The sequence below is a fragment of the Miniopterus schreibersii genome, assembly GCF_964146895.1.
Source record: "Miniopterus schreibersii genome assembly, chromosome: X".
Taxonomy (NCBI): Eukaryota; Metazoa; Chordata; class Mammalia; order Chiroptera; family Miniopteridae; genus Miniopterus; species Miniopterus schreibersii.
Window position 1 is genome coordinate 99628285 of NC_138104.1, and position 26949 is coordinate 99655233.

The following is a 26949-nucleotide window of genomic DNA, read 5'->3' on the forward strand; positions in this document are numbered from 1 at the left end:
CCTCCTTTGAGGAAATTTCCATTTTACCGAATAGTGAATTTCTAGAATGACTGGGCTAACTTTTGGCTGCCTCTCCCTCTAGTACAACTTCTCCTGCGTCTCTGCCCTTGCAACCAAGGCGAAAGAGGGGTGAAAAGGCTTCCTCAGGTGGAGTTAGCGAACACAATGGCTCATTCATGATAAAATACCCCCTAACTAGGAGGGGAGATGATATGACTCTCAAAGTGTTGCCGACCGGTCGACTGGTCGTTGTTGACATTTTTTTTATTGTTTTAAAAATGCAAATTCTCTAACGTCAGGGTCATCCAACCTAATTTTTCCATCATGGTTTTCAAGCAACAAGGTAGAATTTGGGACCAAATCTATGAAGAGGCAGCATGGTGGAGAGGAAAGCCCTGACACTAACCCATCGTGGGGCTTCTGTTGGCCTCTGTAGAGTGCCCACTAGGGAAGGATTCTTGTCCACTCTTTCTCTTACTCAGAGCATCTCTGAGGTTTTGCTACAATTTCAGTTACCAGTGATGACCCGAGATGCGGTGTGGTTCAGTGTGGTAGAGAGAGGCTTCAAATGATACCTACTCCACTCCTCCCATTGCCACCAATGCCTTGAACACCAGAGCCTTGATTTCCTCATTGTAAGAAAACATAACAGCACTGGTGAGGTGCTCATTGGAGGATTAGGGAAAGAGCCTAGCAGACCTAGTTCATGGTAGGTAACTCTTAATTACTGCTCTGTAGCTTCACTGACCAGTGTACTCACGAGCCACACGTGGCTACTTAAATTAATCAAAAATTATTTCACAGCAGCACCAGCCCCATTTCAAGTGCTCAACAGCCATCCATGTCTACTGGCTACCATATTGTACAATGCAGCCAGAGAATATTCCCGTCATCACAGAATGCTCCACTGGACAGCGCTGCTCTCTGTCAGGTAAGGCCATATTTGCAAGGCCTTTGTTCACCAGAGATAGAAAGGAGTGATATCAGCTTCCCAAACTAAGATAGCTTATCCGTCAACCAGATACTTTAGGCCTGAAAAGATGGAAAGTTTGTGCCAAGGGAAACCTCCAAAGACTCAATTCTTTCCACCCTCCACTTAACCAGACAACAAAGGGGCTGGGGAGGATTCTGAGTTTGAGTCAGCAAGGGAAACATTCTTTCAAGGTAGAGTTTGCAAAAGACAACTAAAACCTAAACAGGTTTTCGTAAATAACTGACAGGAGATGGACTGCTTCTATCAAAGTATTAATCCAAGTGATGGGGGTTAATCATTAAACCCTCTAGCTGGTGGCTTGTTTGTTTCTCTGATATTCTAATCCAGGTCACAGAATGGCTAAGGCAGCTTTAAGTGGAGGGTGGATTATTTTTCCCTTGGTTTGTCTTGTGTTTTCCTCTCTGAAAGAATGTTGTGGCTGCTCTTTTTTCTGGTGACTGCTATTCATGCTGAGCTCTGTCAACCAGGTATGTAGCCTTGAAACTTAAAAATAGATTAATCGTTTTTCAGTGTTTGATAAGTCTTTGACTGGAAGACCTCTTTATTTTTCAAAATCTATAAACGTGGTGTGGCTTGAAAGTTGAGCTGTGATTTGTTTTATGAAGGAAAAATTTAAACCATTTAAGGTGATTACCATTAAACTTTAAGGAATTTGGGGGGCAGGTTAATTGCAGTTCCGTTTTCTGTTGATTTGATTTGCATGAAATATTAGGATTTATTAGGCTCAGTTTGTGCAGATTTTATCTTATGCTTCTCTTTTTTCTTTCTGGCAGATGCAGAAAATGCTTTTAAAGTGAGACTTAGTATCAGAACAGCTCTGGGAGATAAAGCAGTAAGTGGAGAACCTGCATGTTCATTTTAAATTTTGTTTGCGGAGAACATTGTGCTTTTTCTGATAATGAGCCTCTCTGCACAGTTATCTTAAAGTGGTATATATTGCTTCTAAAAACCTCAAATCTGATCCCTTCTTAAAGTCAAAATATTATAGTAAAATAGAAATTGTTAATAAAATGATTTTGCCTGAGATACTTTACAGTTTATGCCAGAAAATATGTGAAGTTTTGTATTACACAAAACAATTTTGCACCCTTGCACATTTCAGCCCAGCATAGTGGCACAAAGGGGCCTGAGTCAGGCAGTTAGGTCTGGGTTGGGCTCTGTGCTTCACTATTGTGGTCATTTGAATTTTGTTAGCCTCAGTTTTGTAGTCATTGAAAAGAGGTCATATTACACCCACATAAGATCTTTCATAGCACATAATTTTCAAATTCTAACATGAAGTTTCTTTAATTCTTAAATATCAAAATAACATGAAATATATACTTATAAAATTGAAATTAAATGAATGCCCATGGAGCTCATGTGGTTATAGGACTAGTAAAGAGTGTCAAATTAAAAGGTAGTATTTTGTAATTCTAGTTCCAGTTTTCCAGCATGGTCTGTGAAAATTTCCCCCAATAGAAGGTGATATTAAGATGCCTTAGGCTAGAAAGAGTAAAGGAGCTCTAAAGAAACTTAGAGGTATTCTTTTGGGAGGCAATGTTTGATTTTATTCACTCAATAATTGTTACAGCAGCCAACATTTATTGAGAACCTAGTTTACTTTCTAGCTGGGCCCCTTCTAAGCACTTTGCTCACATCAGCTCTTTTAGCCCTCACAACAATCCTTTGAGGAAGGTAGCACAGGTATTCCTCTTCTCATCAGATAGATGAGAAGTGCAAAGAAATTAAGTGACCTGCTCAAGATCTCAAGTCAGCAAGTGGCAGAGGTAAAATTTGAACCCAGACAGTCTGGCTGCAGAATCCACTCTCTCTGCCAGTGTGTAGGGTTGGTTATCCCAGGATCCTTTGAGCACAGGCACCATACTGGATTCTGGGGATGCAGAGCAGCTAAAATCGGGCTTTTCCCTGCCCTTGTGGAGCTTATAGTAGTGGGAGAACTAGTTGTCCATTAAATAGTCAGTGAACCAAATGCAAATGTGCAGTCTGGACAAGTATTACAGGAAGGAGAAGTACAGGGGTCTTTGGCCTTGTCAGGGGCCTCAGTACCTGGCATTTGCTGTGAGGTCTGAAGCATGACTAGAAGTGAACTCTAAGGGATAACAGAAAAAGGGCAGATGGAACAGCATGTACAAAGGCTTATTACACAAAGGAACTTGGTGAGAGTGAGAGGCAGAAGGAAGACTGAGGTGTCTGGAACTGAGCAGTGAGGAGAAGCGTGACACGTGATGAGCTTAGAGAGAAAGGAGGGATCAGGCCAAGGAATATGTGAACCGTGTTAGGGAGTTTTGATACTATCTTTAAAGCAAATGGGGGTTTTATGGAAGAGATGTCATGACAGAATTGGTGTTTGAATGTTTAACCACAGTGTGGAAGACAGATTGGAGGGGACTACAGTAGAAAGGTGGCACCAGTTAGGAGGTGATTGGAATAGCATAGGTGAAAGGTGATGTTTGCCTGAAATACAGTGTGTTGTCCTGGCCGGTTTTGCTCAGTGGTTAGAGCATCGGCCTGCAGACTGAAGGGTCCTGGGTTCAGTTGCAGCCAAGGGCACGTATCTTGGTTGCAGGCTCAATTCCCAGCCCTGGTCGGGGCTTGTGTGCGAGGTTACCAATCGATGTGTCTCTCTCACGTCGAAGTTTCTCTCTCTCTCCCTCTCCCTCCCTCCCTCCCTCCCTCCCTCCCTCCCTCCCTCCCTCCCTCCCTCCCTCCCTCCCTCCCTCCCTCCCTCCCTCCCTTTCTCTCTCTCTCCCCTTTCTCCCTCCCTCCCTTTCTCTCTCTCTCCCTTTCTCTCTCCCTTTCTCCCTCTCTCCTCCCTCTCCTCTCTCTCTCTCTCTCTCTCTCTCTCTCTCTCTCTCTCTCTCTCCCCCTCTCCCCTTTTCTCTCTCTCTCTCCCCTCCTTCCACTTTCCCTGAAAAGCAGTGGAAAAAATGTCCTCAGGTGAAGATTAAAAACAAACAAACAAACAAAAAAGAAATACAGCGTGTTGGCAGAGAGAGTAGTGAAGGGATTTGAGAGTCACGGGGGTGGTATGACAAGGAAGGGAGAAGGAGTCAAGCATGAAGTTTTTGTTTCTAATTATGCAGGTGGATGAGTTATCTGGATGAGTGATGTCCTGTTTATGAGTCAGGCAACCAAGTAAAGACAAGAACAGGCTTTAATTTTGGACCTGTTGCGTTTGAGCTATTGACAAATAGGCAAGGACAGAGCTGGCTTGAGATATACATTCCTGAGTCATTTGCTCTAAGGTGATAATGGAAAGCTGGAGTAAATGACAGTGTAGAGGGGAAAAGTACAGAGTGCCAAGAGAAGAGAGAGCTTTGAGTTTCTCTAAAACTTGAAGCCCTTGTAGAAGACGGTGACACTGCAAAGGGGGCAGGGGGCAGCAGGAAAACCAGGAAACTTGTATTCCAATAGGGAAGAGACTGCTTCAAGATGAAGGGAGTTTTCAAGAGCGGCAAATGCTGTTGAGAGGCCAAACAAGGCGAGACCAAGCAATGTGGAGTGGAGGTCACCGGTAACTTCAGAGAGAGCTGTATTTTTAGAGTGGTGGAACTGGAGGGCAGATAATGAAGGGGGTTAAGAAGAAGTGGGTGGTGAACATATAATGACAGAAGTATGGACAACGCCTTCGAGAATTTTGACTGTGAAGGACCAGAGAGAGACAGAAGTAGGTGGAAGAAGGAAGATGGAGTAAAGTGATATGATTTTGCTATTGTTTTCATGGGAAAGACTTGAGTGTGGTTAAAAGTCAGTGGACAGGCTCAAGTCAGCATTGAACAACAGGAGGGGAGAAACTGGTATTGTTTAGATCCTTAGAAGGGTAGAAGGGAAATATTCCTAATAGAGGTGGGTGGAACAGCCATTGACAGTAGAAATACCACATCTGGCCTTTCAGGAAGGGATGTGGATAGGATGTGTGTCTATGGAGGAAGTTTTGTGATTGGTGACAGGAGGATGGGGGAGTTTAAATTGATGACTTGAGATGTATCTATAAATTATGAAACAAGAGCAAGAGATCTTGAAAGCACTGAGATTTGTGAGGCCTGAAGAGGGCTTGGAATAGTCATTGTGAACCATGAGAGAGAGAAAACTGATGGAGAAAATTGATGGAGAAACCTAAGGCAATTTGGGAGTAGGTCACCATGAATTTAGAGTAACCAACACACCCTGTTTTGTGACTTTCTCCAGTAATACTTGATTACTCACCTATAGTGTGAGGTCGGCCAAATTAGTTTATTAGTGCTGCTGTAACAAAGGACCACAGACTGGGTCACTTAAATAATAGCAGTTTCTCACTTCTGGAAGCTAGAAATCCAAGACAGGGTGTCGTCAGGGTTGGTTCCTTCTGAGTTCCATCAAAGAAGGATTTGTTCCAGGCCTCTCTCCTTGACTTATAGATGGTTGTCTTCTCCTTGTATCTTCACATGTCTTCCTTCAGTGTGTGTCTGTATCCAAATTTCCTCTTCTTGTAAGTACACTAGTCATATTGAATTAGGGCCCACCTTATTGATCTCATTTTAACCTAATCGCCTTCATAAAGACACTGTCTCCAAATATGATTACATTCTGAGGTACAGTGGTACCTTGGTTTTCAAACTTCTCTGTTAACGAACATTTCATTTTATGAACGCCGTAAACCAAGAAGGAAATGCTTCAGTTTTTGAACATGCCCCGAAAGTTGAACATGCCACACTGCTTTCACTGAGGGCAACATCCTGAGGCCTAGCTGTAGGCTGTTGATTCCTTGGTTTTCGAATGTTTCAGAACTTGAACAGTCTTCTGGAATGGATTCCATTAGGAAACCGAGGTACCACTGTACTGGGATAGGACTTAAAAAATTAATTTTTTTTTTTGTGGGAGCCCAATTCAGCCCATAACATGCACATACACTCAAGTTTCCAGCTAAGAAAATAAAAATAAAATTTGTACTGATGTTAATAAAGGAAAGGAAGCTGAGGAGGAATCAGGTTCCGAGGGGAGGGAGGAAAGGAACTGAATGCATTCATCCAGGATGAAATGTCCAAATGTCCTATTTATTGACCAGCTACTAACACTGCAGATTCTGAAGAAGATAATGCAATGGGAAACATACCACACTTGGAATGATAGACTGTCCATGAAACTCTATCTTGAACATTATGGTGACATGATCTATCATAATTTCCAATCTTCAGGGTGATAGAGGAGAGAGAGAGAGACCCCACTGTGGCCACAATGAGAACCCAATGCAGCATTTTTTACCTCATGCCTCTTCACTTTTCAATTTCTGTTTTACTTCTCTTCAGTATGCCTGGGATACAAATGAAGAATATCTCTTCAAAGCAATGGTCGCTTTCTCCATGAGAAAAGTTCCCAACAGAGAAACAACAGAGTAAGTAAACAGTGAAAAATCTTAATTGATAACTCGCAGTATTATTTGAGATAGTGCAATAGTTCAAAGCTTGATCTCAAAAATAATTTATTAATATCATTTAAAGGGATCCACATTTTTGCTTAACATTTAAAAAAACTTGTAATCTAGCTCAGCTTACAGTTTATGACATGTTTTAATAATGCTTTTCATTCAATGGGCACTATGAAGACAAATATTAAAACATCATAGTCATATGTCATAAGCTTTCTAGATTTCTATTGTATACATATTTCTCTTGCTGATGAATAGATAGATAGGATAGATAAGAACTCTCACTGTATTAGTCAGGTCGGGCTGCTGTAACAAAATACCACAGACTGGGTGGCTTTAACAACAGAAGTTTATCACTCACAGTTCTGAAGGCTGGAAAGTCCAAATTCAAGGTGCTACCAAGGTAGGTTTCATTCTGAGGGCTCTTCTTTTGCCTTACAGGTGCCACCATGTCATTGTGTGCTCATGTGACCTCTTTATCATTAAGGGGGAAGTGGAAGGGGAAAGAGTGAGCTCTCTGATATCTCTTCTTATGAGGACACTAATCCTATATTAGCAGGACTCCACCTTATCACCTAATTTAGCCATAATTACCTCCTATAGGCCCTGTCTCCAAATACAGTCACATTTGGGGTTAGTGCTTCAACATATGAATTTGGAGGGAGGGGACCAAATAAGTCCATAGTGCTCATTTTGAAAATAATTTAAATATGTATAGGTTTGTTCCACTGTTGGTATCTATCATAGCACCTTGTTTATTTTCTTAAAAGCTTTAGTAGAATTTTAATAGTTTTACATTTTTATCTGTTCTTCCAGAGGAATTTTCTCTAGTTATGATATTTCCTACCATCTCTGTTATTAAGGTAACACTCCTGGTTTCTCTCTATTCTGTCCCTCATTCTTCCCCTTGAGAAATAAAATGACTGATCTGATTGGTGAGCTGGAAGGAGAAATTGGGCATGGGTTCCCTTCTCTTTCAGAGCCTTCCTGCCCTCAGACTGCAGTCATTTTTCTGTGCTGCTCCCTACACCAAGTACAGAATCTGCCCTGCATGGGCAGGTACATACACCTGGAACTCTGTGTGTGCTGGTTACAGTTGAGGACTGTTTAGATTGGGAGGTGTTCAGTATCTTGCATACTGCCCCAGTGTGTGGCGATACCTGCCTCAGTTCAGTTCTACATGGGACACTGTAGAGGAATTGATCTCATTTCAGGATTTTTTTTAATTAGGAAGGAAATCTATCTGCTGATTAAAGTCATGTCCTCCAACCAGCCTTTTATTTTGGTCTCCTACCTGCTTCATTCTTTTGTCTTAAATTTTTAATGCTTCAGAAGCTGGCAAAGAGGATTGCTATTTATTGGTCTCCCTCAAACCCACACAATATATGATGCATGGGCTATGAACATAAGACTGTGAATATAAGGAATAAAGCAGAAGAGTGGACTTTGGGGGAGCAAAATAAATATATGATCTATATACTTGTGTGTATATACACACATATATATGCACATATATTTAAAAATAGGTAATATATTCACATGATTCAGAAAATTAAAAGAACGAGGTCTATAGTAAAACAAAATTATACCCTAAGTGAATTCTACTCCTATTTTATAGATTTTTAGAAAAAATATATTTGTTTTTATCTTATGCCTTTAAATTTTAGCATTCTTTCCACAACTATTTATAATAACTTTTTTCAATAAAAATTAGGTAATAGCGTTACAAAAAATTCAAAAGAAAAAAAGCTACTGGTCTTCTCACATGGTAACCCCTGAGCTTATCTCTTTATCTTCTAGTCCTTTTCGGTAGGCTTTAGATGTTGCTGTGCTCATTTTACTATTATTTCCTCGAAGGGCCTACATTTCACCTTGTAAATGACTATGTTAGATGAGATGTTTCCATTTCTTAGGAAAAGTTCATATAAACATTTCAGATTAATTTTGAGGAATTCGCCTTTGAAAAAACTTTTTTTTCAGAACCTGGGGCATTATAAGAGTATGGGAATATCTGACCTGGTTTAATTGCAAAAACATTTTCCTTGGAATTGGGTGTACAACATATATAAAGGGGTTTGTTGTCAAAATCAGTTGAAAAAAAATTAAAAAATGCAAAACTAGATCAGAGGTTAACCAACTTTTTTCTGCAAAGGTTCAGGCAGTATGAGTCCCAGCAGTACTGCTGTTGGGGCTGAATGAGGAGTCTGCCTAGTGAATCGGGATGTGTTTAAAATGCAGTTCACAGTGCTGGGTAGATTTCTACACGCGCTGCTACAAAGGAGGCTTCATCTTTACACAACAGGCTTCCTCTATGTGCAAGGGCCCCACGGAATGCTGGATGGGGTTGAAGACAGCTTTGCAGACAGGCAGCCATACCCAGTGCAGAGGGCGGTGGAAGCACCCTTGGCAACTGGGTCAGGTTTGAAATCTTTCAGAAATCTTTTGGTGCCAATGTGGGGGCAGAATAAATGCTGGAGGGTAGCTGCTATGGGATGAATTGTGTCCCCTCAAAATTCGTACATTGAAATCCTAGCCCCCAGTATCTCGGATTGTGATTGTATTTAGAAATATGGCCAGAGTGCCACACACATGTCAGGAGAAGATGCACTGCAGAGGTGCCCGGACAGATGGGTCCCCAAAGGCCCCACAAGCACACTCTGAATGGAGAACATGAGGGCAACACCCACCAAGACAGAGGACAATAACAGCGAGAAAGCCACAGAGAGCCTTGGCTAAGGAAAAAGAACTCTGCCTTTACTTTCTCTGACTCCCACCCTCTCCCATTTCCCTTTTCCGTCCCTAAGTGAGCAACAATGGGGTGGGGATGAGGGGCCATATACAGGAGGACATGGAGCATTGAGAGTAAAAGAATGGAGCAGACCCTCAGGGCAGTACCACTGGAAGGAGAAGCTGTGTGTCAGAGGCAGGAAGACAGTTTTGATCTGAGTTTTGATCAGACTGCCCTGAACTCTTTAATCTCTAGAAGTGACTGGAAAGCTGCACACCTGCTCCAAAGGCCGTCAAGGAGTGGGGAATCCAGAGCTGACAGAGCCACCGCAAGGCAATGGTGTGAGGAAAATGGACCTCTTTCTTTGTTGTGGTCTATTGAGGCCAGCCTATTGAACTGCATTGCTCTGGTTGGATCCACAGAACTAAATTAAGAATTGAAAGTGTACTGTGCGTAGGCACTGATATTTGAATGATGGGTACAACCAGGTTCCACACAGCACAGGCCCGCTTACCCAAGAAGCTGCACCTGGCAGAAATTATAGGAGGATGGGCTACATATGATTCTTTTGGAATCGTTACTTACAAATCTTTATATCAAGTGGTTTTCTTGCTATTTTTGTATCTTATTAAAAGCAGAATGGAAGATGGATAGAAAAATTTAAATGATAGAAAGTTCTGGTTTCATTATTATCAGGTCACTTGAAGTTTTGTTGGGACTTCGATTGAAGATGACAGCCAGATGTTTTCAAGATTTTCCAAGATTTAGGCCAGATTTACTAAAATAGCTTCACAGGAACTTAGAAATGTTGAAAGTTACTTCTATGGAAAATATAATCTAAGTTTAAAATTTAGTCCATTTCCCGGATAAACTGGGAAATTTATCTGCCTAGTTTACTCAAATATTGGCTTTTAAGATAATCTGTCATTTTTAGCAAGAGAAGTAGAACTCTAACTCAGGCATGACATTTTTCTCTCTGAGTTAAATGGTTTGGGGGACAAAATGGATATCCTCCTTTGCCTAGTTATTCAAGGATAAGTCTTATGATCTGAAAAACGAACAATGTGCTGTTGTATCCACAGTAAAGGGATTAACAGCCTTGTGCTTGTAAGAGAGCAGCCTGGCTCCTATTTAGTCCTTTTGATTTCCAGAAAAAAGAGCCCGATTCTTACCATCCCTTGGATGCAGTTGGCCCTGTCTGGTGCCAAGAATGAGAAATGACAGTGGAGCCAATTCTTAGAGAATCACCTGCCATCCTGGGCTCCCCACATTTGAGAAGGCAGTGGACACCTATACCTTTTGAGTGATTTGCTGAAACAAGCCACTTGTGTCTGGGTTAAAGTCATTTCTTGGTAAAAAGTATTGGTCAAAATGATTATTGAAGTAAATTTAAAGAATTCCATCAGACTCATCTATGTTTGTAATCTGAAAACATAGATTTTCTAATTAGCTGTGCTAACGGCATTTCAGTTTATTACATTAAAACAAACTTTAAGAAAACTTATTTAGCTCACTAAGTGCCGGTTGGTTATTAATTTTTCAGTGTGTGCAAACCTTAGAGGAACTTCAGTATGGTCCCATTTGGAAGAATGACCAGGGAAGAAGTCACCCTAGCTGTACACAATCTATAAGTGGAAGGAATTTGTGTCCTTTGGTTGCTAAGTTAACCACTAAAGTCTATAGTCAGTCTCCTGTTACTTCCATTTTTGCACCCACTTTCCTCACATTTACACTTCCTCTTGGCTACCCCTACCTACACTACCTTCAGGACTCTTCGTATTACTAGAGTTACCTGTGTTACTATGTTGTCTGAATGTTCTGAGTGGGTAAATAAAGTTTTGTGGAAGTGTGATCTCCTTCCTTTCCTTTTCCGCTTTTAAATTTTTGCAGTCCTGATCCAATTTACGTTCTGTTTGTCCCTCCTAGAATAATGTACACACAGTGAGTAGAAACGAGAGTTCTCCATTCTATAATTCATTCATCCACCCATTCATTTCACAGTCACTGAGTGCCCACATGTCAGGAATACAGGACTCACAGTGCAGGGCAGATTTGGGCCATGTCCTAGGGCCCAGGGCCCAGAGAAGTCCTGTGTGGCAGATGATAACATCTTTGATAGTCTCCCTGATTTCCCTCAGCTGATTGATTTTAAAGGGATGTTCTTTGCTTGGAGACAATGAAGTTCAAATCTGGGCAGGGATCAGAGACCCTCTGACAAAGACCGTGGACAAGACATAAGAAATTCAGAAGCCCTCTTCCCTCTCCACTGTCCCGGGTCTATTCTCGGACAGGGTGTGGAGTCCTGTGTGAAGATTCTGGCATCTCAGGACTTACTGGCTTCCACTTTGGCTTCTAATCTTCTGGTGGTCTCAGCACATTGTGACCTTGGTCTTCAAGCATCTTAGTACCTGCATCTGGCACTTAAGGGCAAGGTCATGGAATCTAAATGCCTTCGCAGTAGGAGCTCTTTTCCTAACCATATCTAACCATATTGGCTCCTCAATGTTAGTTTTCAGTAAACATTTTAAGTAAATGAGGCATGCCTAACATCCAGGCTCTTAAACCAGAGGCCTGTCAATTGGGGCACAGCAGACACAGTCTTGGGTGGGATGATGGAAATGGTACTTCTTAAGACAATAGTACAGTGGGATATGTCCTAATAAATACTTGATGCAATTGAATACACAACAGAACAAATTTTTAAAATTTTTATTCATGTATTCAGACCACCCTAATGCTGATGGGTGCCAGTGTCTTGCGTTTGTATGTAGCTCTTTTATATTTTCTCAGTAAATAGTGTATCTGCTATGTAGTTATCAGTGATGAAAATGAGAATTCTTAATTGATCGATTGTTTCCTTTTATGTCATATCTATAGTTGGTTATATAGTGCCCAGACAACTTTTTCAATTACTCCTTAGCTCTTACTAAAATATATCCATATATTAATTTATATGTACACCTATGTTTTAATTTGAAATGATTTTAAGAAAGAGCTGTACAGATACAGAGAGTTCCTGTCTAATGATGGTCTCAACCTGGGACAATTCTGTGTCTCCTCCTCATCCTAGGAGTTGTTCCAATTCTCAGCTCTGACAGAGTTCAGCAAACATCTTCCCTGATATCTCTTTCTCTCCCCCCCCCCGCCTCTCCTTCCCACCATCTCCCTGCCCCCCCTCCAAGAAAATTGCTGGTAGCTGCACTCTGTTCTAGGAAACACTTCCTGAATGGCTGGTCCCACAGACACCCACAGCACTGCCTGGGATTCCAGTTCTCTGCATCTTTACCAGTATTTGTTGCTATTTTTCTTTTTAATTTTTGCCAACCTGAAGAGCTTAAATGATTAGCTCATTAAAAAAAAACACACTTTACACTGTCTGATGATTAATAAGGGCAAAACCATGAATAATTCTTATGCTACAGCAGACTACAAAATTGGGGGAAATATTTTTGCCAAGGACACACCACTTCATTTTCATCTTTAAATCTTTGATGTGTGTTTTAAAATCGCACATTTTGGGAGACCAAGCTTGATTGTTTCTGCCGCTAGAGGTCACTGTCCCTCAGTGTTTCTCCACCAGTGTGAATTTTCTCCACACACACACACACACACACACACACACACACACACGCGCGCGCGCGCGCGCGCCTACCCCCCAGGCCTCCACCCCCCCTGGAATATTTGCAATGACATGCCCACAATGTGGGTATGGTGCTGGCGCCTAGATGTTAGAGACCATAGACCGGGGATTCTGCTACAACCCTGCAATGCAGAGGAGAGCACCCAACAAACAGCAAAGAATTATCTGACCCCAAATGATAACAGTGCTAAGGTGGAGAAACTGTGGTGTGCAAGATATCCTATTATATGAATCTTTGAAAGAAAGATTATGACAATCTCCATAACAATAATGATGCCTATAATTAACATTTAAGATAAGAACAAACTTTTAAGTATACAAACTGGGCAAAGAGTGGAGAAAGACACCTTCCTGATAAGTGTGTTCCTGGGAAAAGGCAGGAGGAGTGAGTGGGTGGGTGGGAGGAAGGCAAATATTTTATTGTAGCAGTGGTTCTACATGTGGGTGCTACCAGCTAAGGAAAAGGTGTCTGGGGCTTGGTAGACCTGACAGCTGGCATAGTGGGAGGTGACCTGATGGTGTCTATGAGTCATGCTGGGGAAGAGTAGGGCCCACCAGGGTAAAAGAACTGTGGGTTTGAGCCTTAGGAGTTGGTGGTGGCAGGGTCTTGACTAATGGGACACAAGGGTGACCACAGGCTTCCAGTTCTCCAGCTGAGGCTGTGACTGTGACTGTGTGGCCTGGGCTGGTGGTGTCCTTGCATGAATGAGGGTGGGTGACAGACAATAAGGGCTTAGGGGAGGTGGTGATGGTGTCCTCCTTTCGACCCTGTTGTACCGGGAGCAGAGTCCCAATTCTGGGTACAAGGGAAAGGATAACTCTGTTTCTCCATACGGGCTTGAAGGCAGATGGCCTATCTTCTAGGCTCGGCCTCCTCTTGGTATCCAGGGTCTCAAACCAGAGTGGTCCATCGAACTTACTTTTTCTTTCTTGCATTGGCACAGAGTTGAGGGTGCTCTTGGGTGGGTGGATACATATATATGAGTAGAAGGAGGCACATTTCCAATTTACGGTTGGAAAGCAGGTAACTGCAAAACAGTTCAAAGGTTTATGGTAAACTGGTCGTAGTGCTTCAGTTTGGAGGTCTGTTACAGATCTAGTCCCAATACTGGAGTGGGAGAGGGACAGAAATAGTGGCCATCAGAGCAACTATTGGATCAAAAGTGGCAGTGGATGTATCTGGATCTGAGAAGCTTCTGTGGTTCAGAGAGGCCAAGTGTTTAGGAGGCAGGAGTGCTGTCAGCTAACAGGTGATGGAGAATGAAGTGTTCCTAAAGCTCTCTACTAAGTAATTCTTCTTGATTTTATTTTTTTGGTAGATTCCTTATTTAAGGAATGGTCCTCCAGTATAATATTTTGAAACAAAAGAAATTTCCTATATAGTTTTATTCTTGCAAATGACTTTTCATTTATAGCTAAGATATCTCTTAAGATGGCAGTAACACCAGAGTGGATGGTCTAATGAAATTTGGTATAATTTGCTTACAATGTTTTTCTTTTTCTTCCCATCATTTGCAGAATTTCCCATGTCCTACTTTGCAATGTAACCCAGCGGGTGTCATTCTGGTTTGTGGTTACAGATCCTACAAAAAACCACACACTTCCTGCTGATGAGATACAGTCAGCCATAAGGTAATCACTGCAAAATATGCCTTCTACCATTGCTGATTGTTGATTAATTCAACTCTTTTCATACATAGTAAAGAATTTTCTGTCTGCTTCACAATATTTATTTATTAATATGTCAAAGATTTTATGTTGTTAGTTTGTATTAGAGATTGTAGATCAGTGGTTCTCATCCGGGGTAATTTTGCCTCCAAGGACACATTTGGCAATGTTTCCAAACAGTTTTGCTTTCACAGTTGGGGTCAGGGGGAAAGTTGCCACCAGATAGGATTTGGGGATGATGCTAAAAAACAAACTGTGCCCAGGACAGCACCTCACAACAAAGAATTATTCGACCCCAAATATCAATCATGCTGTGGTTGAGAGACCTTGGTTTAAATATTAGCTGAGAATGTTTAGTACCGTCTTATTTTAGCCAGAACACCTTGTACAGCACTATTGTGTGATGGTTCATCACATGAATTCTGGAGGCCAAATGCTTAGGTTATTAATTCTGGTTTTACCTCTTGCTAATTTTTTGAATATAGACAAATTACTTTTCCTATTTTGCTTTCCTCTTATCATTTATAAAATGAGGATAATGATAGTACCCCTCTTTCAGAGTTGTCGATAAGATTAAATGTAATGTGTATTGAGGGACAAGTCATACCTCCGACTTTCATTTAAAAACCATAAAAATATTGAGATTTCTTGGGTCTCTAAAAACTTACCCTCCTTAGTCAGTGTACAGTCTTTACCTTTAAAAGATACATTTTAATGTTATTTTTAATTTTTCAATTACAGTTTACATTCAATATTATTTTGTATTTGTTTCAAGTGTGCAGCATTTCAGGTTAGACAATCATATAGTTTACAAAGGGTTCCCCCCTGTGTTTCCAGTACCCACCTAGCACCATACATAGTTATTACAGTATTATTGACTGTATTCCCTGTGATATACTTTACATCCCCATGATTATTCTGTAATTACCAATTTGTAAAAGATACCTTTTTTTAAAAAAAGGTTAAATTATGATTCATACAAATAAAAAATAAATGCTATCAAAGATTTTATCATTTCATTAATTAATGAACTAGTAAAATGTTAAAACTAGTTCAAAAGAGACTTCAAGAAAGCATGCATACATAGGAATCGAGGAATGGTGATGCTCATGTACAAGAAGATGCACTAGTCTATTTATCAGGTCATCAGTCGTGTTGCACCAGACACAATTCACTTGATTTTCTGTGGACAGGAATAATTTACATTGTGTTAGTTTCATATACAATTTACAGATGTGCAAAGTAACTCAAAGACAATAAAAGGTAGAAATTGTCCAGAAAGGTGTTCTTGCCAGATACTCAGTGATATTTCAAGATTTACAGCTTTTCCTGACAGTTCCCCACCTCCTGTCCTTGTGATCATAACAAACTTTCAAAAGTAAAATATAGTCTCTGCTTCAGAGAAGCAGAAGGATGCAATTTGTTTTTATTTCAATTACTGTGCACTTTATGTGTCAAAACTTCAAATCCCACACATGATTGACGTTGGGCAAAGGTGTATTGAAAAAACAAACTATTTCCGGAAAAAGAATGAAAAAAGCAACACTCTTTAGAAAGGGTTTATAAATTACTGAAATGCATGTTATTCTCTTTACCAAGGCGAAATATCTAGTGAAAGAACTCATTTGCTTTCTGTAAAATATTAACATTTAAGATAATGAGCATATAATCAAATGCCAAAGGTTTTGTATGAACAATCATCTATTTCACTTCCTGAAGCAAAGTCATTGATAATCTATACCAATGGGAAATGACTGAATCTGCTTGAACAAGAAGGTTTGAACTAAATTGTTCCTGCGCTTTTGCTACTAAGAATACTGTTCAGACCCACCACTTAGGTGGTAAGAATTAGGAATGTTGTACTTCGTGCAAAAAGGGATTTTATTCAAGCCCTGTGATTTGGAAGGGCTGCAAGGAAAACAAAGGCACTGTGGTTAAACCAGGCTTCAGTTCATGTGAGGAGGAAGAGTGAATGTTTTGGGTGAAGGTCAAGGATGTAGATAAATATGTTCCCAACAAAATGTCTGTTTCAAATAGCAGGAGAAGGTATTAAGGGGGTGAGGATGGCTAATAGGATGGGAGTTCATGTCAGGGAATGGATAGGGCTCATCAGGATTGTATGAAAATAAAGGAAACAATACCAAGAGGGAAGGATAGAGTAAAAGGGAGGTGGCAGTACTTAGAGTGCAGGAAAGAAATGTCAAGGCTGAAGAATCTACATGGTGTGCAAAATAATACTAGTTCCATCTAATATTTGCATAACACTTTCCGATTCACAGGCGTGTTCTTGGCATCTGTGGCATTTAATACCAGAGCCAGTCATTTTGGAGTCATTATTATTATTCCTTGTTTATAAATGAGGAAATTAAGGCTCAGGGAGATTAATTGATTTGCTAAGGCCACCATACTAGGAAAATCAACAGCGAGGACTTGAACCCAGGCATGCTGCCACCATGTCCAGTGATTTTTTTTCCTGTCTCTATTAGAGTGTTTACACCTAAGGAATTAGGTGAGGGAATGACTGACCAGTTCTAAGATGTCTGTTTTAGCTGTGTTGTGAGGGCCTACCCTTATTCAAGGCCAGTCTTGGCTGAAAGACATTCTTGTTGATTCATACCTATTGGGGATTTCACTGGTGGACTGAGGTTTACTCTGTACTGAACCAGAACTTCTAATGAGCTTGAGAGGTGAAAGAATAGCAAAGTGTTAATCAACCAGGCAGATAGAATGAGAATGCAGAGCAATTTTTCATTTTACTCTGAGTTAGGCCTTAGTAGTGGGGTTCATTCTTTTGTGGGAAGGTTTGTGTTCCCAGATTATCAATATTAGGTTGTAAAAGAAAGAAAACATTCTACAGTTTGGTAAAAATTACATTGAAATGATCCCCTGCTGTAGATGATTTGGTTGGGATTTTTCTTTATATTCATAAACACTCATGCCTCAACATAGGTTTTTATTTACTAAAGGAGGTCTTTCCTGATAGCTTCGTGCAATCTGCAGAGATTCTCAAGCCATTACTGTCAAGTTCAATACCCGTGCTGTTCAGTACAGTAGTTACCATATGTGACTATTGAGCACTTGAAATGTAGCCATTCCAAGATTAGATATACTATAAGTGTAAAGAACACACTGAATTTCAAATACTTCGTACAAAATAAAACGTGAACCAAGTCAATATTGATTGTATGTTGAAATTATATTTTCTTAGACATATTGGGCAAGATATATTATTAAAATTAATTTCACTTGTTTATTTTTACTTTTTTTTAAAAAATGCAGCTCCTAGAAAATTTTAAGTCACACATGAGACACATTATATTTCTATTTTTCAGGGCTAGTCTAGAGGTAAATGAAGTCAGCTTGTTTAGTGTGAATTCAGTAAAGGCCATACACTATCTCCAAGAAATTGTCTCATCTAGCTTTCAAATTCCAGATAGAAATTAACTCTTTTTGAGTTCAGTCAAATAAGTCTTTGCCCTGATTGCTACCACCACCCAAAATGCAGATTTTCCCCAGGAAAAGTAGCACATTTACCTTTATGTTTCCTAGGCTTGGACTCCTAAAGCACCATTTACTTTAGTCATATGGAACTATTTGCAGTTTACTGAGAAAATCATACTATACCCCGTCTTCATTCCTGTGCTCACTACACACTGTTCTGAAGAACTCCTACTTGTTTTTCACAACACAGCTCAAAAGTTGCCTTCTCAGGAAAACAGCCCTGACTTCTCACTATGATGTACGTAGCCCTCTGCTGTGCTCCCCCACTATGCCCATATTTGCCTCTTTCATAGAACATTTTGCATTGCACTGTGATTGTAGAGGGGCTGATCTGTCATCCTTCTAGACTGTAAGGTCCTTAGTATTTTTATTTCATTTTATTTCTGCAGCACCTAGTACAATAGCTGGTACTTAGTTAGTTTTCCATAAATGTATATTGAATTAATAGGGGGGAAAAGATCAAACTGATAGATTTGCAGCTGCTCCTGGGTTCATGTTTTCTTTTCTCTTTCTGGTTTTCTTCTCATGTTCATCACCCACTTTTTAACATATAATTTTATATTTTGAGGCTGTTGGTATTTATGTTAATCACCTGAGAGTCCTGTCATTTAAACTTTTTTAAAATTTATTTTATTGTTGAGAGTATTATAGATGTCCCCATTTCCCTCCTGCCCCCCCCCATCTCCCACCCCTCCTCAGGCCCCCACCTGTCCATTGTCTCTGTCCATGGGCTGTTCATATATGCTTATAAATTCTTTGGTTAATCTCTTCGTGTCCTCCTTCCCTCTGAGATCTGTTTCATGCTTCCATGTCTGTGGTCCTATCTTGTTTGTCAGTTTTTTCCCCCCTTAGATTCCACATATAAGTGAGTCCTGTCATTTTAATCTAGATGCTAACTCTCAGGAAATAAAACAAGGTGGGCAGAGCTCAAAGTTCAGGACTTCTGGTTACTTCTAGGACCTTTGCAACAATGGAGGGCAGTAGTGCATAGAAGAGCACCTCTTTTGGCAGTGAGCACAGCAACTTATGAAAAGAATCCCACAGCATGAGTGCCTTCATCAAACTGTCTAGTCAACCTGAAGTCTCTTTTACGGGGATGCTCTGTTTATAGAGTTATATAGTCTTGGAGAGGTAGGTCGGTATCTTCTGTTCCTAATGTGTTTTTTCTGTCTTGTTTTGTTTGTATTTATTGTCATTGTATTTTAGAATGAATAGGAACCGGATCAACAACGCCTTCTCTTTGAATGACCAGACTCTGGAATTTTTAAAAATCCCTTCCACTCTTGCACCACCCACTGAGCCATCTGTGCCCGTGTGGATTATTATATTTGGTGTGGTATTTTGTGTCGTCATAGTTGCAATTACACTATTGGTTTTATCAGGAATCCGGCAACGTAGAAGGTAAGATATTGAAAGGGAATGATTTAAAGAGTGTTTTTGTATTTGCTTATGACTTGGAAACATAAGGAGAAGATTTACCTTGAGCTGAAGATAATGCCTTCTATCTGAAACTGAAAAAATTGGCGATTTTCAAAATATCACTTATGCTTTTGTTTTTAGAGGCTTTTTGGAGTCCAGTGTCCCTTACTTAATTATGGCACCCAGAGCAGTCTGGGTAACTGATCCTTGGTCTAGCTCCAGAGTCATAAGGAAAGCCCTAAGGCAAGGCTGAGCTGGCTCAGCCAGCTGGAACAGTCCCCAAGGCTGAGACCATGCCTTGGGGACAGCATTCTGCAGTCATGCTCTCTGTGCACAGTGTTTGTTATGTTTTGGGGTTTTTTAAAGAATAATAAGAAATATTCTCTTGTAATATTTGAATACCTACATTTAATATTTTAAAGTTTTGTTTTAATCCTAAAATGCTATAATTCTATGATTTCTATTGATTGTAACCTTTGTGAATGGACTTCATCTCCTTGTTTCCCAATTTTCTCACTAGTATAGGAGTTAGAAAAATGGACTTTGGAAATAAATTACTTAGATTCCAAGTATTTATCACCTAATACTCTTATATATAATCCATTAACTGTATGGATATCAGGAAGCACAGGCAATGAGTCAGGGAAATCAAACTCAGGAGAATCTGGCTTGTGGCACTGGAGTCAAGTTGGTTAATTTTTTTCTCTCTGTGTGTAGGTAACTTTGCTAAAGCGACAGCCAGCGAGATAGACTGGAAATAATTAACTTGATGGGATAAAAAGAGTTAATACAGTAAAGTGCTTAAAGTGGTGCCTGGCATACAGTGAGCGCTCAATAAGTGTTAGCTGTTACTATTATTTTATTATCCGGCCATTTGCTGGCCTTTCAGCAAGTTTGTGCTGGGATCAGCTATCTCTTGCCTTCTGAGCAGATTCTACAGTAATATAATAATTGGGTGTGTAGCATCATAATCTGTTGCCTGGGAGAAGTGAGGCTGTTGTCACAGTTTTGCCTTCACAAATTCATTTCATGTTCAAACTAGGAAAACAGATGGACAAGTCTCTTGGTAAACCTGGAGAGCATCAATAATTAGCAAATATAGTCAGGACAATTATGACAATGTTCTGAAGATAAATTGATTTGTTGTGTTTTAAGTTTGATACAATCTACGGTGGGTTTCTCTTGTGCAAAGTATTACTTCAAAGTGAGGAGAGGGTGCAGTTTGAAGTGGGGAGAGCCCTGATAATTGTGATGAAAGCCCTCTCCAATCATGGAAAGGATATGACTTGCCCCCAAAGCCTTTAGTTGAGGGAGACAAGATGAACTGTGTATACTTCACAATGATATCTGTAGTAGATCTGTGTCTAGTCCTCTTGCCAGCCTTATGATGATGGTGATGATGGCGATGGTAATGGTAGATGATGAGGTTGACAATGATGGTTATAACAGTGAGGGGGATGTGATAATGGTAATAGTGATGATGTTAATGATTTGATATGTGTTTTAGTAGAAAGAACACTGGATCAATACTCTTTGTTTTGGGTTCCAGTGTCAGGCTCTGCCATTTATTAGCTGAGTGACCTTGCGTAGGTCACATATGGAAAGTGAGAATATTTTTCACCTAGCTCCCTAATTGTTGCAGAAATTTTAGAGCAAATAATTGTTTATTTCTTTGCTGTTCTTAAATGTACATACTCAGTAGGAATCAAATACATGTTTTTAGTGAAGCCTAAGAGACTAAATAGAGTACTAGGTCCACTCCTTTCACCAGTCTTGTCCCATTCTGAAAGAGAATTTACTCTACATATTTGAACCTGAGCTCCTTCATCTGAAAAACAGGGATACTAATACAGTCTTCATAATATTGCAGTGGGAATTAAATGAGATGATGTATGCAAAGCACTGGTTTCTGCCATGTAATAGATACCAATTATTATTATTCTTGCTATCACATGGCAGATATAAAGCAACCTGCCTACAGTCATATAGTTAGAAAGTACTGGTACCATTCTTTAAAACCAGATGGGCTTGATCCCAAAGCCCACCAATCTCACTGAAATTGTTCCAGCAATTCTATGCCCACTGAAATTGTTCCAGCAACACGATTTTCTCCAGGAATCATCCATATTGATTTGACGACAGTCCCAATTCTCCAATAATTGATTCTGTGTTTAAAAATCACACCTGTCTTCCTTTATTGTTTTTCTGGCTATTCTGGGGCCTTGGCTTTTCAGCCCTATCTTGTTGAAGGAAGACTCAAGCACTCTTTCTGCTTTTAGCCACCACTACTTTATCTTGAGCAAACAGTATTCATTAACACCCCCTAGTTCTGAGGGCCACTCGAGACTTCTTTTGCCCCTCTTCTCTCTGGACACTACTCACTCTCAAGGCTCCCAGGAGCTAGTTTCAGGTATTTTAGTCACTTTTTTAACCCTCTTTCTGAACTACCTGACATTGCAGGAACAGCAGAAGTCATTAACACTCTATTTTTTAGGAAAAAGAATTCATGTGTTTGGCAGGACATCAAATCAGAATGATTCAGAAAGATGGTTAAGTTTTATTATTCTTAGTAAGCAATGCACAGGCAGTGAATCAGTTTATTGCAGGGCACACTGTGAAACGTGACAAAGTGCTATATTACTACTGTAAGATCACCTTTGAGCTGCTTATCATGTCCACCAGCCAACATGTTAGTGACACTGCAATTTTTGAAGCCCAGAAATGCCAAGACTCTGTACAACTGACTCTAAGGTTACAAAAGAACATGTACCTAATTTAACTTGTCACTGACACAGCTCAGTTTGCTAAATTTTCATAGCAATTTCACTCAAGCTTTTTTTGGTTGAGAAATCCTTCTAAAGACGAGAAACGTCCTCTTCTGTTTGCATCATTCATTTGTGATGCCTGATGGATTATTTTTCCTTTGTGGTTGAGGAGGGGGAGGCAAGATTCCTTGCAGTGATCTGCCTGGGTTCAGCTCTCTGTAATTTTTCTTCTAACTCCATAAAAACATTTTTCTTAAGTGAAGAAACTGGTAAATAAACCCATTAACCATTATTTCCAAGACTCTGTTGCATTGCCACCTACTTCAGACTGCTCCATCCACTAAGATTTTTGTAATATGGCTTTCATACTTAACGTACAGAAATTTTAGGGTAAGATTGGACTGTTACTGTAAAAAAGAAAGATCTCTTATCCTTTGGGACAGCATGGAGGGAACTGGAGAGTATTATGCTAAGCGAAATAAGCCAGTCAGAGAAAGACAAGTACCACATGATCTCACTCATATGTGGAATCTAATGAACAAAATAAACCGATGAACAAAATAGATCCAGAGACATAGAAACATGGAACAGACTGAGGGATCTCAGAGGGAAGGTGGGGAGAGATTAACCAAAGAACTTATATGTTTATAAGCATAACCCATGGACACAGACATTTGTATGGGGAAGGCCTGGGAGTGGGCTGGATGCAGGGTGGAGGAGATCAATGAGAGAAAAAAGGAGACATCTGTAATACTTTCAGCAATAAAGATAAATTAAAAAAAAAAAATTGGACTGTTAAAAATCTATCTATTGTTATGGAGATTATTATTCACTCCAAGCCCAATGAGGAGTGATTTGGGGGGAAATTGTGTGAGTCAGGCATTTTTATGATAATTTATAAATATACGTTTGTTACCAGGGCTTCACCCCTGCTGAAACATCACTCCTCTCTTTTATAATCCATAAAACATGGAGGGAGAGAGCATGAGTGAAATCTGGAGTTTCTACCTTTTATTGAACCCTTTTCACTTTAGGATGTGGACTGTGTCTCTTCCAACACATAGTAGGTACTCGAAACATAGTTATTGAAACAGTGTTGGATACTATGAATGGAATGATGTGATTGATGGTTATAGAATGTCAATTGCTTTTGCTTTCTGGAGGATGTGGAAATTGACAATACTCCTGTTAACAGGAGGAGGGGCCAAAGTATTCTAATCCTCTAGTAGGTGACTTCATGTGGCTGGAGGACCTTCTCATCACATGAAACTCTGTGCCCACCCCAACCTGCACTGATGTTGATTGCTGGAGCTTGGAATAGCCAGTGCAGTGTCTTCACTCTGAGAATGGAAAAACACAGCAGCCAATCCTTTCCTAGGTCTCTGGGACTATAACCCTCAACTTTCAACTGGAGCACTGGGACTGTAGTGACACATTTGACAGTGGCACATACAGTGACACAATACTTCCAAGTGATGACAGTGGGGTCTGCAGTATTGGATGCTACTTTACCTTTCATTATGAACTCCAGCTATTTGAAATTATCTAATAAACCATCAGCGAAGCCTGGCAAAATCTATACTAACTCCTAATTCCTAAGGTAGGATAATGAATACTTTCCTCCATCCATTTGAAGAAACAACAATACAAGAGATACAACAAATATCACGTGTATGTGCCCTTCCTTCCTCCCTCCATTCCATCCCTTCCTTCCTTCCATCTTCCTCCCTCCCTTCCTCTCTCCCTCCCTTCTTCCCTTCCATCTTCCTTCCTCCCTCCCTTCCTCCTTCCCTCCCTCCTTTCCTCCCTTCCATCTTTCTCCCTTCTTCCCTCCCTTCCTCCCCCCTCTCTCTTTCTCTACCTCTCTCCCTCTCTCTCCCTCCTTCCTTCCTTCCCTTCCTTCCCTTCCTTCCTCCCCTCCCCTCCCCTCCCCTCCCCTCCCCTCCCCTCTTTTCTCTTTTCATGGATCCCATTCAAGACCTACCTTGGGCTCCTATCTCCTAGAGCCAAATGTTTAACTTGCCAATTTACCATACTTTTTCCTCATATTCCTTCACACAGTTTGTATGTGTTAATGTTTATGTGTATATACAAACATTCATTCATATAAGTATACTTAAACATTCATTCACATACATGTTCATATATGTTTATTTTAGTATTCCAGGTAAGCACTCATTTTGATCAATACGAATATATCACCCATGCAAACTTACCTTGATAGCATCTTTGCACTGCATCAGTTCTTTATGATCTTTGAAACTTACTTGAAAATTCACAGGCATCAATTGCTCATCATTCTAAGTTTCCTCTTTCCTGCTCTCCCCGTTTGTGCAAAAGAATGCTTTCTCCTCCAAGATCCCAATCATTCTTTTTCTGTGCATTTAGGAAAAACAAAGAACCATCTGAAGTGGATGACACTGAAGATAAGTGTGAAAACACCATCACAGTTGAAAATGGCATCCCCTGTGACCCCCTGGACACAAAGGGGTGGCACATTAATGACACCTTCATGACAGAGGATGAGCGGCTCACGCCTCTCTGAAGGGCTGCTGTTTTGCTTCCCCAGAAACTCAACACAGATTTCTGTGCAACTGTTTGAGCACCACAAATTATCAATGGCTGATTACACATTTTGTTTCACCATTCTTCTTTTGCAAGAAATTTTGGATGTTCATGAAAGTGAAGGACAATCAGTTATACCTGTGAGGACCATTGGAATCATACACTGTTGACTACTACAAATATTCTAAAATATTTCCCTGACAACACAGTGTTTAAGTGTAGTCATATGGTGTTTGTAATTATTGATTTAAAAATCCATCAGTATTTAAGCATCCCCAGAAAAAAGGCCAGACCACTAAATATATTTTACACTCTGAAGACCTAAGGAAAAATACTTTTCCAGTGGAGTATACCTATGATATGGTGTGGAAATAATTATGAATATTGTTTATATCACTCTGTGTATGACTAAGTAAGTAAGAAGTAATTATTGTAAATGGGATGGATAAAAATGGGAGTATTGGTAAACGACGTGGAATTTGATCCTGTTATCATACCAACAGTTGCTTATGTATTTTCTATCAGTCTCAGCGCAGCTCTATTTGTTGACTATTTCTCCAATTTGTAAAAATACAATCTATGCTAATTTAATAAAGTGATAATTATTTCTTTTTGATTATGCGACCGATTGTGGTCTGAGGTTTATTTTCACACTGTGAAATGTAGTAAGCGTAATTTTTATTAGTTATATTTAATCTGACTTAGAAATGAATTATTTTTGTTGTACGTATCCTTGCTTGAAGACACCTTATAATTTTTAGGATTGGTTTTCCTTTCAGATAGGCCATGTGTCACTCTAAATTATAATAATAATTATTATACATTTATTAATACAAAGAAAGTTTGCTGCTCAGTCTCCCACTGCTATCACCCATAGTTGATGTTACAGCAACAGTCTCTAGCTCGCTTCCCTGCCTCCAGTATTGCTGTCAGGATATCAACTCTAAGATGGATAGTTGCATGCAGGAGGTTTATTGAGGCCTGCTCTCAGGAAATATACCTGTAAGGAGTGAGGAAGGCAAGCATGGCGGATAGACTGAGGTATCTGCCACCTCCTGATGTTTACACCTTCCCGCAATCTGCACTCCTTGAGTGAGGATCGGACCTGTGACTTGCTTCTTATGAACAGAATACAGCAAAGGTGATGAGCCATTGCTCCTGCAATTACTTTATATTATGTCTGAGTCTGTATTGCTAGCAGACTTGTTCTAGAGACTCTCCTTGATGGCTTAAGTAAGTGGCCATGTTGGGAAAGCCCATATGAAAGAAACTGTGAGCAGCCTCTAGGAATGGCTGGTGGCCTGTTGGCATTGAAGGTGCCTCCGATCAACAGCCAGCAAGAAGCTGGCGTCCTCAGTCCTACAGATACAAGGAAATGGATTCTGCCAACAACTGGAATCAAGTCTCCAAATAAGAATGCAGTCTGGCCAACACTTTGCTTGCAGCCTCAGCAGAGGACCCAGTTAAGCTGTGCCCAGACTCCTGACCCATGAGCATTGTGAGATGATAAATGTGTGTTTTTTAAGCCACCAAGTTTGTGGTAATGTGTTGTGCAGCAATAGGAACTAATAAAATAGGGCTTAGGCAGAGGAAGAAGTAACCAGCAACATGGTTACAACAGAGGCCTCAGCCACTCCTTCAGGGAACTTAGGAGCTGAGGTTGTCCCTGATTGAGATGACATGGTTGGACCTTTGTATCTCATTAGCCGGCTGTGGCCATGGGTGCTATCTGGGAGAGGGTCTGCTCTTGGGAAAGATAGTTCCCTGTGCCTGGGGGCAATTCCCATTGAAGGACTCAGTTGTGAGCCTTCAAAAACCAACATTTCCAGAAACTGGGGATGGGTACATGGGCCCTGAAGAAGGGGGCTGTGGATCCCCAGAATAGCCACCACACCCTTTCCAGTCCAGTGGCTACAGTATAGCTTGAATGAATATCCAAAATGCAAACCTAATCCTGTTGGTTCCTATCATAGAAGCCTTTATGTTTATTTATTTTTAAAATTATATTTATTGGAGGCAACATTGGTTGATAATGACATCATATTAATTTTCAGTTGTACATCTTTAGAATTTGACATCTGTATATTCTATTGTACCCTCACTAAATGGCTTCTTATTGTCTTTAGGTAAAGCCAGACTTCTTAATACAGGGTTAACTGTGGTTTGACCTTCACTTTCCTCTCAACTTTATCTCTCACCCCTTCTCCCCATTCTGTTTCTTTGTCTTTCTTTCACCAATCATAATAGTTCCCTCACTTCTAG

General features: G+C 40.3%; 1 protein-coding gene across 8 annotated transcripts in view; it reads left to right on the forward strand.

Moving 5' to 3' along the window:
- The window catches only part of CLTRN (collectrin, amino acid transport regulator), a 32562-nt gene extending 7246 nt beyond the window's left edge, over nucleotides 1-25316 (forward strand). For 2 of the 8 annotated variants that reach the window (XM_081125661.1, XM_081125662.1), the window contains exons 3-8: nucleotides 805-931; nucleotides 1768-1826; nucleotides 6283-6368; nucleotides 14288-14401; nucleotides 19145-19339; nucleotides 24511-25316. In XM_081125661.1, coding sequence (XP_080981787.1) covers nucleotides 868-931; nucleotides 1768-1826; nucleotides 6283-6368; nucleotides 14288-14401; nucleotides 19145-19339; nucleotides 24511-24667 — 675 coding nt within the window. In that variant the 5' untranslated portion in view covers nucleotides 805-867 and the 3' untranslated portion in view covers nucleotides 24668-25316. Of the gene's footprint in view, nucleotides 1-512; nucleotides 710-804; nucleotides 932-1121; nucleotides 1462-1767; nucleotides 1827-6282; nucleotides 6369-14287; nucleotides 14402-19144; nucleotides 19340-24510 lie in introns of those variants that run through there. The other 6 variants (XM_081125660.1, XM_081125659.1, XM_081125657.1 and 3 more) reach the window with 5 other exon arrangements.
- The last annotated feature ends 1633 nt before the right edge of the window (nucleotides 25317-26949 follow it).